Here is a 16,570-nt window from a genome sequence, read left to right as displayed (position 1 = left end):
TATTTTACGTAAATATGTCGAATGTACGGCTCGTCTTTCAGTTCGCTGTGGCGCCGCCTTACCACAACCAAGAGCTTTTTTCGTTGAAAATCTTGTGAATAAATGCCTAAATCCCTTAATTCTTTATAGAGATGGACATAAAATAGTCTTGATTCTTGGTTAAAAGCAAAAAAAACGTGCAGGTAGCATTTATTTTATGTAAATATTGCGAACTTCGATACCAATGCTTTAGCGGCGAATTTCTCAATTTTTTTCACAACGTTTCAAAATGCATGCATTGTACAAAAAATATAATACCGTATTGGCCCGAATATAAGACAGTGTTTTTTGCATTGAAATAAGACTAAAAAAGTGGGGGTCGTCTTATATTCGCGGTCCAGACATTATACCCATTCATGACACTAGATGGTGCCAGATATCATTGAAGCGTATGCTGAACTTGAGGAGTAATGTTCTGTCATGACAGATCTCAGCTACTCTCAAGTTTAACCAGTTTGCATTATTTCATATTTATACAGTTACAGTGAGACCTCACTTTGATGGTTATAGACCCTACTCACGTGACGTCACAGCCACGCCCCCGCGCCATGTTGTCCGTATACTCGTCATGTTAATGCATTAGCGCTTCGTAAATTCCTCCTATTATGGCGTGTTTTTCTGCTCGTTAACATTAATAATCAAAATGGTAAAGTCGTGTGTGGCGGTCGGTTGCAAAAACAGAGAAGATAGACGGAGAGACTTGAAGTTTTACCGTATTCCGAGAGACCCGGAGAGGAGACCGAGATTGACTGCTGCAATTCGACGAGAAAACTGGGCTCCAAATGACTACCACAGATTATGTAGTAGTCATTTTATATCTGGTAAGATGCATTTCATATATATTTAGAGGGTTTTGGGCTGACAACCACAATTAAGATCATTGCTAGGCTAATCGCCGACAACATACACTCAGACGTTGTGAACGAACTACCTGAAAATATATAATTATAAGAGGATAATCAGACAGTTGTCATCCAATTAATTTACAATTTCACTATTGAGGTCAAAAGCCAAAAAATAAATTCAACTCGGGACAATCTGGAGTGGTGCTATCGCACTTCATATTTATTACATATTATATATGTATGTAGTCAGAGTGCTATCGCTAAACCATATAAACATTAAAAGCCCGAGCTCCATTGACAAATGACATGAAATACATTAGACTTGACAGTGGATGTTAGCAAGAACAAAAGATTTTGAATTGAAAATTTCGTAACTCACTTTCCAGAGCACACGATAGATTCCTGCCGAATTTTCGTGGACGAGGACCTGTTTCACCCAACCAGCAACGAAGTATTTATAAGCCTCCAAGCTCTTAAAGTTTTTCAAACTTTCGTGAGAATAGGCTGATTTTGTGTGGACAAGATAGTTGTAAATATCAGGGTAGCTAGCAGATGTCAGGCAAAGACGGCGAAGACAGCGGGTCGAAAAACATCGATTTAGGCATCAAATATGGATCTGGTGAATGGATAAACTGAAGCTTTTCCACATAACGCCTTTTATGCAACGCATCCAATGAGTTTACAGCGTCAGATAACACCGGGGCTTCCATGAATTGCTCTATAACTTGCACGACTAATTGAAAACAATGAGAATAAGTCTAAAAAATACGGACAATATGGCGGCCGGATACAGCGACACGTCATTTTGTGACGTAGGTGAGTAGGGTCTATTGCAGTTATTGCAATTTTGTTGTTTTATCACAATAGATTGGTTTATTTACATTTCAAAAACCAGAAGCCATTTGTATACGAATGTGATTGCACTTTAGTTTACATATTAAAATGTTCAGATTTTAAGATTTGAATGAGGCAAAATAACATGTGTTTTCTCTCAAATATATTGTTATAATCATTTGTTTCAGATGTACTGTAATTATTTTCTGTATAAAAAATAATTTGGTGTTCAAAAAGTCTTTTTTTCCAAACTTGAGTCTTGAAAAAGAGGGGGTCGTCTTATAATCAGGGCCGTCTTATATTCGGGCCAATACAGTATATTTTTTAGGTAAAGCGCAATTCTAAATATACACGAGACATTTCACCTAATATTGAACCATTTTCAGAAAATGACTTTATTTTGGATGTACATTGTTGAAAACAGCTAACAATTGCATCTCAGATGTGACTAGAAAAAAAAAAAAAATCACGGCTTTCACTGAAAAAGCTTCTAGATCTTATAAGAAGTAGGGCTGTCAAAATTATCGCGTTAACGGGCGCTAATTAATTTTTACAATTAATCACGTTAAAATATTTGACGCAATTGACGCACATGCCCCGCTCAAACAGATTAAAATGACAGCACAGGGTCATGTGCACTTGTTACTTGTGTTTTTTGGAGTTTTGTCGCCCTCTGCTGACACTTGGGTGCGACTGATTTTATAACCATGAGAATTGTGTAACTATTGACATTAACAATGGCGACCTACTAGTTTATTTTTTGATTGAAAATTTTACAAATTTTATTCAAATGAAAACATTAAGAAGGGTTTTAATATAAAATTTCTATAACTTGTACTAATATTTATCTTTTAAGAACTACAATCCATGGATCACTTTAACAGAATTTTAATGTTAATGCCATCTTGTTGATTTATTGTTATAATAAACAAATACAGTACTTATGTACAGTATGTTGAATGTATCTATCCATCTTGTGTCTTATCTTTCCATTCCAACAATAATTTACTGAAAATATGCCTATAAACTAAATTATGAATGCATTAAAAAAAAGCGTTAGCTCAAACAAAAACTTGGCTTATGTTGGCCGTAACATGGAGCAGCTGGATTCAGCCATGTGAAATGAGGCAGACTAGAGGGCGGTGTATCCACCCAAATCAATAAAACTAAATGCAAACACTTTCAAAATAAACCTATACAACGCCACTTTAATTTAATGAATCAGCAGCAGAAGCAGCAAAATTTAATTTGAATCCTTTTTCCTAATCAAATACTCGAGTTACCCGATTAATCGTTGCAGCACTAGTCAAATGGATGTATATTTGCCAATTAAATACATAAATGGCCCTTGCTACTTTTTGTGTAAATATGTTATGACAGCAAATTGAACTGAAACATTTCATGCGACTTTAAAAGTTCCATTGTATAAAAATATAAATATTTCAGACGTATTTTGTGAGTCACTACTGTTTTCCACGTCATTCTAAATGTAAAGATGGGCGTTTTGCCGGACAAAGTGAGCTCACCTTCTTAGTGCTCTGGTGATATTTCGTTTAATGTGTAATTAGTGTAGGAGGGTGTCTAAAAACTGTGTAACAGAATGCCTTACCACCTCCATTAAAGCTGCTATTCAGGGAGACTATTTACAGCCTTGGTGATTTCAATAATGTCAGCACCACAGATCATCCTTTCCTCCTTCATGGGGCAGACTGGCTCATTTGGTTTGCATCATGCCTTAAAAATAGTGATGTCATTTGAGATTGATATGGGAGAAGTGCCATATATCTTGCACTTTGTGTGTGTCTGTGTTTCTCTTTCTGAAGCAAAGATATTCATTTACACTCTGTCAACCTCTGCCCACAGTTTCCATCCTGTGTTGCGTGGTCATACTTTTCCTCTTCCTCTCAGAGCTGACAGGATTCATCGCCACTGAAATGTAGGTTGTACCATTTTTTTAGTGCGGCAACACACTCCTTGACATTAGGGGGTGGGAACCTCTGTTTACATCACGATACGATATGATTTGTGATACAGGGCTAACGATGACGAATATCTCACAATATGGCGATATAACAATTATATTATCGATACATGGGTCAGGAAATACAATATTTTACTGTAAAAGTGCTAAACAGGAAAACAAGGTCTTTTCATCCTTCTGCTGTTAATTGGAATTTAGTTTATTACTAGTAGACGTCCAATTCATTTGAACGAATGAATCCAATTGGATTGGACGTCTCATGGCTTTTAACGGCAAGCAATGAGTAAATTTTGGGGCATTTTAGGTCATTTACTGTTGATTTTCAGTCACTTCCTATTGATTTTGGGTAACAGAACAGGACGCGACCGGGGAATCTCCCCAAATGATTAAGCAGTGCCTCAAACTCAACAGGAAGTGACCTATAAATGTCCCGAAAATCGGAAAGATTGGCTGTGAATCAAAAGCGTAGGTTTGGTCTCAATATTGGTAGGGACGATATAACAGCGTAACATGCATGTACACTTTTTTTTTTGCTAGGGACGTTACATTAGTAAGACCAAACGGGTTGGGTGAACAGGGGTCAGGGCTTCATTTCGCACGAATATGAACCTAATCAATTGATAGGCTAAATGATCAAAGCAAAATAAATATGTATTGCCTTATACTAACTTTCATGTGTATTGGTTCAGGTAATACACCATTTGATTCAAACCTTTGTTTTGAAAAACTACGGAAGAAACATTTTGAAAACTTCCAGAATAAATGTCTGGATTTTATTAACAAATTTAAAATAGCAATATCCAATATTTGAACATAAATTAGATTAACATATACAATAAATACAAACTTGTAAATGATCTCTAAACTATCCAAGAATTCAAAAATTTAAACATTTTTATAAGACCACTCAATATTTGTCGAAATAAATATAACTGAAAAAAAGTGTCCTGAGTCAGGGTATAACAAAAATAAATTTAAAAAATGGAGCCTTCCCTCAGGTAAAACACTACTGTTTTTTTTTCACAAACATAGCCAAACTTTTAACAGACTTTTAACATCGATTGTGATAAATGTATGATTATCTGGAAAAAAAATGTCCGCATAGGGCTGCATATAAAAACATTTTTTTAATAATGTAGAAAATAAATGTATTTTAAATAAATGCAAGTCATCAGCCAATCATGCAATAAATTAATTTAATAATTGTAGGGTCAATTCTATCCTTACAACGTATGGGAAGACAATCTAAATGACCTATATACAGTGGGGCAAATAAGTAAGTCAACCACCAATTGTGCAAGTTCTCCTACTTGAAAAGATTAGAAAGGCCTGTAATTGTCAACATGGGTAAACCCCACCTATGAGAGACAGAATGTGGAAAAAAAACAGAAAATCACATTGTGTGATTTTTAAAGAATTTATTTCCAAATTAGAGTGGAAAATAAGTATTTGGTCACCTACAAACAAGCAAGATTTCTGGCTGTCAAAGAGGTCTAACGTCTTCTTACGAGGTTTAACGAGGTCTAATGAGGCTCCACTCGTTACCTGTATTAATGGCACCTGTTTTAACTCATTATCGTTATAAAAGACACCTGTCCTTCAAACTCCATTATGGCCAAGAGCAAAGAGCTGTCGAAGGACACCAGAGACAAAATTGTAGACCTGCACCAGCCTGGGAAGACTGAATCTGCAATAGGTAAAACGCTTGGTGTAAAGAAATCAACTGTGGGAGCAATTATTAGAAAATGGAAGTCATACAAGACCACTGATATTCTCCCTCGATCTGGGGCTCCATGCAAGATCTCACCCCAAGAACGGTGAACAAAAATCCCAGAACCACACGGGGGACCTAGTGAATGACCTACAGAGAGCTGGGACCACAGTAAAAAAGGCTACTATTAGTAACACAATGCGCCGCCAGGGACTCAAATCCTGCACTGCCAGACGTGTCCCCCTGCTGAAGCCAGTACAGGTCCAGGCCTGTGTACGGTTTGCTAGAGAGCGTTTGGATTATCCAGAAGAGGACAGGGAGAATATGTTATGTCAGATGAAACCAAAATAGAACTTTTTGGTTGAAACACAGGTTCTCATGTTTGAAGGAGAAAGCATACTGAGTTGCATCTGAAGAACACCATACCCACTGTAAAGCATTGGGGTGGAAACATCATGCTTTGGGGCTGTTTTTCTGCAAAGGGACCAGGACGACTGATCTGTGTAAAGGAAAGAATGAATGGGGCCATGTATTGAGAGATTTTGAGTGAAAATCTCCTTCCATCAGCAAGGGCATTGAAGATGAGATGTGGCTGGGTCTTTCAGCAGGACAATGATCCCAAACACACAGCCAGGGCAACAAAGGAGTGGCTTCGTAAGAAGCATTTCAAGGTCCTGGAGTGGCCTAGCCAGTCTCCAGATCTCAACCCCATAGAAAATCTGTGGAGGGAGTTGAAGGTCTGTGATGCCCAACGATGGCCCCAAAACATCACTGTTCTAGAGGAGATCTGCATGGAGGAATGGGCCAAAATACCAGCAACAGTGTGTGAAAAGCTTGTGAAGAGTTACAGAAAATGTTTGGCCTCTGTTATTGCCAACAAAGGATACATAACAAAGTATTGAGATGAACTTTTGGTATTGACCAAATACTTATTTTCCACCATGATTTGCAAATAAATTATTTAAAAATCAAACAATGTGATTTTCTGGGGGGTTTTCAACATTCTGTCTCTCATGGTTGAGGTGTACCCATGTTGACAATTACAAGCCTCTCTAATATTTTCAAGTGGGAGAACTTGCGCAATTAGTGGTTGACTAAATACGTATTTGCCCCACTGTAACTGAACTCATTATATGATGCAAAAAGGGTTGCTTAAAAGTTTGTGGGGACAGTGTGAGCATCCTGAAAAGTTGCTGGTGTATGTCCCTACCGTCTCTATGCAAACCATCGCCCTTGCTGTGAATGCTCTTGCTTCATTCTCCCCTCCCAGTCTAAAGGGACTGGCCGTCTAGAGCCGTCAATGGCAGCCATTGAGTAAACAGACACACTATTCAAGTGGATGTTTTTGGTAGTAACTTGTTGGTTCTTTCTTTGCTTTAAAAAAAATATATATATATTTAAAAAAAAAAACAAAAAAAAACTGTGACACCTTTTTTAAACAGTTTATCGATTCTTGGCAGGACCATATCGATAACCTTTCAGGATACGAAGTGTAACGATATATCGCCATTTCGGTATTTTGCTACACCCCTACTTGACGTACTGGCCAAATTGTTGGTAGTCTTACTTAAAACCTGCAGTTCAGAATGCACAAGGCCAGAACATCATCAGCAATGTCACTGTTTAGATACTATGTGTCGTCAGAGCCAATGAGCAAAGTCTGTTTGGTCACAGGAAATTGGCTTTGCTGTGCATGCATCAGTCCTGAGGGGATGTCTAATTAGGCAAGTCATGATGTAGGGTGTGACAACACGGAAATTACACCGGCAGGGATGCACACATTCTCACAATATGAGTTGACGGCAACCCGCAATAGATAGACTGATATTATAATATATATAGATATATAATATTGCACATGTGTACGTCCTTTTATTTGAGCCTTCCAATAGTAAAATTATTTATATACATTAAAAACAGGAAACAAAGTGAAAATACTTATTGTTTTAAAAGAATATATTTGTTTTAATTTAATTTACGGATTTACAATTTTAGATTAAAAAAAAACTTATTTTTTGCGTTTTCATTTAAAAAAAAGCTTATTTTAAAACTATTAAAACTTTTTGAAAACTTATTTTAATTTTTCATATTTAAAAATTTTCATTTATTCTAAATTTAAGTCAAGACGGTCAATATTCTGATTCGATTTTATTAAGGAGTGCAGAAATTTTATCTAAAATTTATTTTAGTCAGAAACATTTTAGTCAGAAACTCACCCCCGGGCCTTGAGTTTGACACCTTTAGGCTATGTCATAAGAGCACTACAAATAGATTGACTGTACAAAAGTGGACCTTTCTATGGTGACCTGTGTGAAGTTGGCCCCTCATCATTTAAAAAAAAAAAAAAAAAAAAAAAAATCATAAAAATGATGTTAATCGTTTGTGCTGTAAAAAGTTTTGTTTGTGCTGCTATCCTTTTTGAGATATTTACAATTCTTTTATAGGTCAGTCTGAGGTCAACCAGGCCCCATTTTTATTAAAAATGGCTAAAAATTGTGTCAATCGTTTGTGCTGGTTTGTGCTGTGAATTTTTGAAGAAAAAAAAAAAAAAAGTTCTTTGGTGACTCCACTATTGGGTTAGCCTCCATTTCCTCCCGACTGTCAAATTTTCAGATCGAATATATCAGATTTGAATTGAAATTACATATTTACTGCTTTTTTGACTTAATTTTCTTTTTTTACAAGTTGTTTACTGTGTTTTTTCATTCACAGTGTAAATGAACTGTATGTGGACGATCCAGATAAAGACAGTGGTGGGAAGATAGAAGTGAGTTTAAACATCAGTTTGCCAAACTTACATTGTGATTGTGAGTATAAACACAATATATATGCACAAACACACTCATGCCATTTCTATTCCTTACACTTGCATGCTCATCCCACTTATGCATATTTTTATTTGCACCCATTTGATGTCAACATCTACCTTTGACATCAATTGTACACTGTTGATGGTGTCGGAACAAAAATCAGCCTATTTCCTTTCCTCACGACTGCTCTGCTGACTATGCTGCCTGCCTGACACAAATCAAACAAGCTACTAAAAGCCTCCAGACTCCCAAAATGGTGACTTAAATGAATGAGTTTGAAAAATTGGGTCCAGATTGCTATGAAAGAGGGCTTTGGCATGCAGGAAAACAGCTGTTGACCGTGCGTTATGATGAGATCACTCATGACATGCCAAACAAAAGCCAGACTGAAATTGTGGTGATTATGTTCATGTTTTTTTTCTATTTTGCAAAGAAACCAGTTCAGTGAGCTTCAACTTAGTAAACTTTTTGAGTTGGTATATATTAGGGGTGTGCCATCTTAGGCACCCCACGATTCGATTCGATTACGATTCAGGGTGGTACGATCCGATTATTAAACGATGATCGCGGTATTGACGATGATTGCGGTTATCGCGATTATCACTATTATCGATGCATCATGCATTACTACTTAATACAGTAGCCAAACAAATTTATGTCCATTATTTATTTAAAATATCCTAATGATTCAACAGGAACGATGGAGACATGCCCATACAACAAAAAGCTGCCCTTAAACTGTTTTTTTATTCATTTATTTTTTACAAGAAAGTGCAAAAACATTAACCATTTTAAAGGGAGTACTTATTTCTCTCAACAATACAATAACATTTACACAGGTGGAATGAATTCCACATTTTCTGGAAACAAAGTGTCTTTCGAAATAAGACTTCTTTTAACCAATATACTTTGTTTTCACATTATGTACTATTTCGCATGTTTGTAGCGTTACCGCTGTACTTAATCGTGGTTTTACACGTTCTGCATTAGAAATACACGTTAGCGAATTAGCTAATTAGCTTAGCGCTCGGCGCTAACTATTAAAATCTCAAAAACAACAACAATAAAGGCTAAACAGTACAAGAGGGTTCATGTACTCACCTCTTTTATTTGCACACGGGTCTTAGCAACACACTCACGACATTTTTCAATTGAAAAGCCTTAAAACTACTGCTGGACATCTAAATGACAACAGCAACTCTCTCTCTCTCTTCCCCTTTTGCTCTAAAAAAAATAACCTGCGCACAAAAGCGCGGCCACCAGGTTGCGCTACTGTCCCTGCCGCTCTCATACACAAATTTATTTTCCAGTCTTTTAAAACGGAGTAAATCTCTCTCTCAGTAACCGGCAGCATCCATCATAACGTGCGCGCGCCTGCTAACTGTGCCCGGCGGCAGACATGTCTTGAATTTCATTCTGCTACGAGCGGCTGCCATAAAGTTATGAGGGAAAAACATCATTTTTTAACCTAACCTTTTTTAAACAAACCTTTTTTAAACCTTTTAATGAAACGTAATCGAGTCGTCACGTGTCGAATCGCGATGCATGTTATAATCGATTTTTTGGAACTCCTCTGGTATACAGTATATCCTTTGCGGCTTTTCTCTGTCTGGGAGGTTATATTGTATATTTTCCAGGCTTTTGAAAAGGTCACCATTCATTACAAACATACTTATTAGGGTCACGTCATCATGGAAAAGGTCTTCACTTTTATCTACTGTTCCACAACTAGACATCTTTCTTCACTGACCTTTATAGGATATATTGCCCAATGCATGACTCTGAAAAAGCAGAACACACCCATAATAACCTCACCATCGACATCATCATCCCTCCCCATCCCAGACTCGCTTCTTACAACTTCTTATTTCTTAAAAAAGTGAAACAGTCTGTAATATCTGTGCCGTATTTTGAGGTTGCTGTTAAAATGAAAGCACAGCAAATGGGTGTCCAACATGCTTCTAACTTCAAAGGTCAAACAGAGGCATGCGGAGGTCTTTAGCAGACATCCCACCTACGCTTATAGTCAAAGCATAGCCAGGCGCTGAAAATAGGCCACTGCAAATGTGCCAACATACAGCAGTCTTGGGGTGGTGGTGGTGGCACACAAGTGTGGCTAGTGACGATGGAAAAACACAAACAGACTTGCAGGGGGTCTCGGCTGGGTTAAACATTTCCTCGTCACTTGCCATACGGGTTTAGTATGAGTTACATATAGTGTAAAGTATTTTATTTTTAGAAATAGGTTAGAGGACAAAAAGAACATATGGCGATTTAGGGATATGTTTTTGTATCAGAGAACATTTCAATTTCATTAAAGATGTTCCTATGACCTGTTGAGAGCACAGGCAATATTTTGTATTTTTGAAATCATAAATATTTTTATATTTTATATTTATATTTTTATTTTTTTCAGCCGCATCAGTTGCGGTGATGCTTCCGCCAGTGATCTAGGTCCCTAACAGTTCCTTTGTGGTTCAGTTTTGACATTGCATGTCAGGCTGTATATAATCTTTCATATACTGGATACAGTGGAAGGAAAGAATATGTGAATCAGGCCTGGGAGATATGATTGAGAGGAATTTGACTTCGCTGGTCAGCTGTGAAGTATTTAATCGATCTTACGTGGCGGAAAAGTAGACTCACTGCAGCTTGTTTATTACATTTTGTTTGTAGTTAACTGTAAAACAACCAAAAATAGCATCTTATTTGCAATTAAATGTACAAGCTGTGCATTGATATAAAAGACAATACAAAATACACTCAGCATTCCTTTGTTCCTGAAAACCTGTTAGCTTAAGGCTAACATACAATAGAAGACACTATTGATTAGCTAGTGAAAATTAGCATCTCATCACAATATTATACATGCCACAGGAACATTCATAGACAAGATTTGCATCATAACAATACTCCAGTATATACAGTCATGTGAAAAAATCAGGACACCCCATTAAATATTCAGTTCTTTATTAAGAAATGTTCAGATATCAATGTTTGATCTTGTTTTTCTTAATCCCGGGAAAATAAAGTTATTGAATAGCAGGTAAACAACAAAAATTAACATTGTTTTACTCATTAAACCAAATATATCAACAAAAATGCATACTCTAACTGAGGAAAAAATTGGGAGACCCTATCACCTAATAACTAGTGTTACCCCCCTTTACCCCTTAACTTCAGTGAGATGCTTTTTTGTAGCCATCTACCCTTTGACATTGGTTTTACCCCACTTCTCAACGCAGAATACCTTATGCTGTGAGATGTTTGAGGGGTTTCTTGCATGTACAGCCCGTTTCAAGTCACCCCACAGCATCTCAATGGGATGAAGGTCTGGGCTTTGACTCGGCTATTCCAGGACTGTCTTCCTTTTCAGCCAGTCTTTCGTGAATTCACTGGTATGTTTTGGGTCATTGTCATGTTGCAGGGTCCAATTTCGCTTCAGCTTTAATTTTTTTCACAGATGATCTCGCTTATTCCTCAAGCACCCTCGGATACATGAAAGAATTCATGGTGGATTCATTGATTGTATGCTGGCCAGGTCCTGGCGCAGCAAAGCATCCCCAAACCGTGACACTTTCACCTCCATGCTTCACAGTTGGTATGATGTTCTTTTCCTGGATTGCTGTATTGGGTTTACGCCAAACACGTCCTCTGGTCTGGTGTCCAAATAGTTCAATTTTAGATGCAACAGTCCCAAAAAAAAATTATTCCAGAAGTCCTGGTCCTTGTCTACATTCACTTTGGCAAACCTCAGTCTTCATGTTCTTCTTGGAGAGCAAAGGTTTCCTCCTTGCACACCTCCCATAGAGGTTAAACTTAGTGTAGTCTCTTTCTGATTGTTGTGGCATGTGCTTTCACATCAACAGTAGCAAGAGCCTGCTGTAGGTCCCGTGATGAGGGGTGTCCTAACTTTTTCCTCAATTAGAATATACATTTTTATTGATATACTTGGTTTAATGAGTTAAACAATGTTATGTTTTGTTGTGTACCTGCTATTAAATCACTTTATTTTCCAGAGATGAAGAAAATCAATATCAGACATTGATATGTGAACATTTCTTAGTAAAGAACTGAATATTTAATGGGGTGTCCTAATTTTTTTACATGACTGTATACTGTAAATGGTCTTTTTACTCCGTCAAAAACAAGTTATATCATAGCTTTTTTTAATGTATAATTTTTCCAATATCAGTTTCAATACTGTTTTCGCAACATTGTTTTCCATATTTACCTGGAAAATCCCACATAAACTTGATTCATTATTAATTTTATGTCATGCGATGTGCGCTGATAATTCAGGTTTTGATTTAGTTTTTAACATTTTAATAACAAACAAGGGAACTGTTGACACTGCGTCTACTGTTGTTGTTTGTCCTCCTACAGTGGTGGGTTTGGACATCCAAGATGAGATGGGCCGCCATGAGGTCGGCCACATTGACAATTCCATGAAGATCACCCTCAACCACGGAGCAGGGTGCCGCTTTGAAGGGGAATTCGCCATAAACAAAGTAGAGTCTCTTCACAGACAAATGAATGCACAATGTTTTCTGTCAAGCCCGGATGGTTCTTCAAGCATCCCAATGTGTCAGTCTTTAAACAGACTCACAATCATTAACCCAGTAATCGGACATTCGGCACGTTCGCTCATGAAATAATTGTCTTTTTGGCATGATTATTTCACAGCGGGTGAGGAACATTTAGTTTCCAATGCACTAAGTTGTTTGTTAAGCACCTCTACATTGGAACTGGATCACTTACACTTATTAACCCTTATAGGGCACTGATTGAACTCAGGGGATGCCATTCATGGCACTATATGTCCAATCCATTTTGACTGGGAGAGGCTGTAAACGATCGTTCACTATTTTCAAATGTCACATGCACAAATTATGACTTTTATATATACAGTATATACTGTATATAACACTTTAAACTCATTGGCTCCCATTGACAGCGTTCATTCATTTACCCTTCCCAGTCAAAATGGATTGGATGTCTAGCGTTGTCAATGGCACTGTTATTCCTTGCAGTTTAAATGAATTAGACGTCCATCCTTGTCAATGACAGGCAATACGTTTAATGCTATGGAACAAAAGGGAAGCACTTAACCCCTTCAAACTCGTATTTTTTCAGCTGGGAAAAAAAAATCACTGATTTTTACTCGAACACCAGAACAAAGTGCATTTTTAATGTTAATGTTTTTACAAGAAATGAGCAGTTACATTTGCCTTTTTGAAATTGTGTTTTCTCTCAGCCATTTTCAAAGTGCCACAAATCACAAAGAGGGCGTGCTAAACCTCATTATTTGATTTCAATGGGTAGAGTTTTGTCCAATCATCTCCCATAAGTGCCATTAGCAACTAAATTCAGTGTATTTCTTGGTTTAGAGACGTGAACGCGTGATGTCCTTCAGCAGCATGCTTAGGTCTGAAGGGGTTAATTTGACACCGGCGTTAATATTTGTATTTATTCATAAAAATATAGTGGTATTTTAAAACTATTAAAAAAAAAAAAGATTTAGAAATAAACAATTGCGTAATAATAATTAAGCCCTGGTATCCACTTATGTACATTTTCGGTCATGTAGGCCAGATTTGAATACCAAATGTGATGTTGATTCTTTGTTGTTTGTTTGTTTTGTTGAATCCCCCAAAATAGTCATTTTCTCTGTAAAAAGTTAAATATGGAACTGCTGACAAAAGCCACAAATTTAAATCGGAAATGTTTCGGGCAATATTATATGCTCACATTGTAATTTTCAAGGAAACACCCTCTGACAGGAACAATCAAAGCTGCTTATTACAGACAGGTGAACTGACTTGTCATTTTTACACCTTTGGCAGTATTTGCGATTGTATTTGTGCATGTGTGATCAGGTGCCAGGAAATTTTCACGTGTCCACACACAGTGCCACAGCCCAGCCCCAAAGCCCTGACATGACTCACACAATCCACAAGCTGGCATTTGGAGAGAAGCTTCAGGTCTAAAATGACACACTTATGACACATTAACAACACAAAACATTAAAAATATAACATCAAACAAAACAGTAAAAACCTATCCTGTCTCTTTTTTTTTTATCCAACAGGTACAAAATGTTCAAGGTGCCTTCAATGCTTTAGGAGGAGCTGACAAGCTGGCATCAAATCGTACGTAACTACACATCTCTTCATCCCGTGTGATTACATGATGTGATTCAGAGAGATGGAATGCTGGAAGATTGAATGCAAATCTGATTCACGCTTTATCACAGAGGATGTCAGCAAGGAAAAAGAATTCTCTCAAAATACAACATGGTCTTAATGTGGAGCCCACTGTATGGGGACAATGAGAAAGCTTCTGTGTAGAGGTTTTTCATGTGACGTCGCCGCACTTACACCCAAATAATGTGCCACCATTCTGGCCTTCTACAAAAAATAGTACACACACACACGCGCATGATGATACGATATTACCTGTTTTTTCGCTCTATTTATATTCATTCGCACTGCATATGTAGTGTGTTAGACAGCCAAAAAGGCTGAAGGTTCTTGTGGTGGAATCACGTGACAGTTGTGACGTTGGTGAAAAACCTCTGAAAAGAGCACATCAGTACTTCACTACATACAGTCTAGTAACATCTCTTGGCATAAAAACACAATAAAGCTGACAAGTTTATTCCCACTGTGCTCCACAAAGCACAATAACACCATACAGACACACACTGCTGACCAAAAGTATTGGCACCCCTGCAATTCTGTCAGATAATGCTCAATTTCTCCCAGAAAATTGCAATTACAAATGCTGTGGTAGTAATATCTTCCTTTATTTTGCTTACAATGAAAAAACACAAAAGAGAACGGGAAAAAAATTGAATCATTTTACACAAAACTCCAAAAATGGACCGGACAAAAGTATTGGCACCCTTTGAAAAATAATGTGATGTTTCTCTAATTTGTTTGATTAACAGCACCTGTTACTTACCTGTGGCACATAACAGGTGGTGGCAATAACTAAATCACACTTGCAGCCAGTAAAAATGGATTTAAGTTGACTCAACGTCTGTCCTGTGTCCTTGTGTGTACCATATTAAGCATGGAGAAAAGAAAGAACACCAAAGAACTTTCTAAGGGCTTGAGAAGCAAAATTGTGAGGAAGCATGGGCAATCACAAGGCTACAAGAAAATCTCCAAAGACCTGAATGTTCCTGTGTCTACCGTGCGCAGTGTCATCAATAATTGTAAAGCCAGTGGCACTATGGCTAACCTCCTTAGATGTGGAGGGAAAAGAAAAATTGACGAGAGATTTCAATTAAAGATTTTGCGGATGGTAGATAAAGAACCACGACTAACATCACAACAAGTTCAAGCTGTCCTGCAGTCCGTCGGCGTCTGAATGAAAAGAGACTCTATGGTAGGATACCCAGGAAAACCCCACTTCTGCCCCAGAGACATAAAAAAGCCAGGCTGGAATTTGCCAAAACTTATCCAAGAAAACCAAAAAACGTTTTGGAAGAAAGTTCTCTGGTCAGATGAGACAAATGTACAGCTTTTTGGAAAAGGCATCAACATAGAGTTTTTAGGAAAAAAAACAGGCCTTCAAAGAAAACAACACAGTCCCAACAGTCAAACATGGCGGAGGTTCCCTGATGTTTTGGGGTTGCTTTACTGCCTCTGGCACCGTACTGCTTGACTGTTCAATGGCATTATGAAGTCTGAAGACTACAAAAAATTTTGCACCATAATTTAGGGCCCAGTGCTTGGAAACTGGGTCTCCCTCAGAGGTCATGGGTTTTCCAGCAGGACAATGACCTAAAACACACTTCACAAAGGACTAGAAAATGGTTTGAGAGAAAGCACTGGAGACTTCTAAAGTGGCCAAAATGAATTCAGACCTGGTTACCATAGAACACCTGTGGAGAGATCTAAAAATGGCAGTTTGGAGATGGCACCCTTCAAATTTCAGAGACCTGGAGCAGTTGGCCAAAGAAGAATGGTCTAAAATTCCAGCAGTGCATTGTAAGAAACTCATTGATGGATACTGGAAGCGGTTGTTGGCAGTTATTTTGTCTAAAGGTTGTGCTACCAAGTAATACCATGCCAATACTTTTGTCCAGCCCATTTTTGGAGTTTTGTATAAAATGATAACGATTATTATTATTTTTTAAATTCTCTTTTGTGTTTTTTCATTGCAAGCAAAATAAATGAAGATATTACTCCCAAAGCATTTGTAATTGCAATAGTTTTTTGGTAGAAATTGAGCATTATCTGACAGAATTGCAGGGGTGCCAATACTTTTGTCCAGCAGTTAAAATAAGGTAGTGACACCTCAGTCCTGTGTTTGTTTGTGGCTCAACTTTCGCGCCCTC

General features: G+C 37.5%; 1 protein-coding gene across 2 annotated transcripts in view; it reads left to right on the top strand.

Moving 5' to 3' along the window:
- Positions 1-16,570, top strand: part of ergic1 (endoplasmic reticulum-golgi intermediate compartment 1) — a 49,510-nt gene that overhangs the window by 23,137 nt on the left and 9,803 nt on the right. For both annotated transcript variants that reach the window (XM_057850922.1, XM_057850923.1), the window contains 5 exons: positions 3,582-3,654; positions 8,123-8,217; positions 12,607-12,731; positions 14,100-14,204; positions 14,312-14,372. In XM_057850922.1, the coding sequence (XP_057706905.1) occupies positions 3,582-3,654; positions 8,123-8,217; positions 12,607-12,731; positions 14,100-14,204; positions 14,312-14,372 (459 nt within the window). The remainder of the gene's footprint in view (positions 1-3,581; positions 3,655-8,122; positions 8,218-12,606; positions 12,732-14,099; positions 14,205-14,311; positions 14,373-16,570) is intronic.

This window comes from Corythoichthys intestinalis, chromosome 11 (assembly GCF_030265065.1).
Source record: "Corythoichthys intestinalis isolate RoL2023-P3 chromosome 11, ASM3026506v1, whole genome shotgun sequence".
Classification (NCBI taxonomy): domain Eukaryota; kingdom Metazoa; phylum Chordata; class Actinopteri; order Syngnathiformes; family Syngnathidae; genus Corythoichthys; species Corythoichthys intestinalis.
This window is presented reverse-complemented; position numbering and strand designations above follow the sequence as displayed.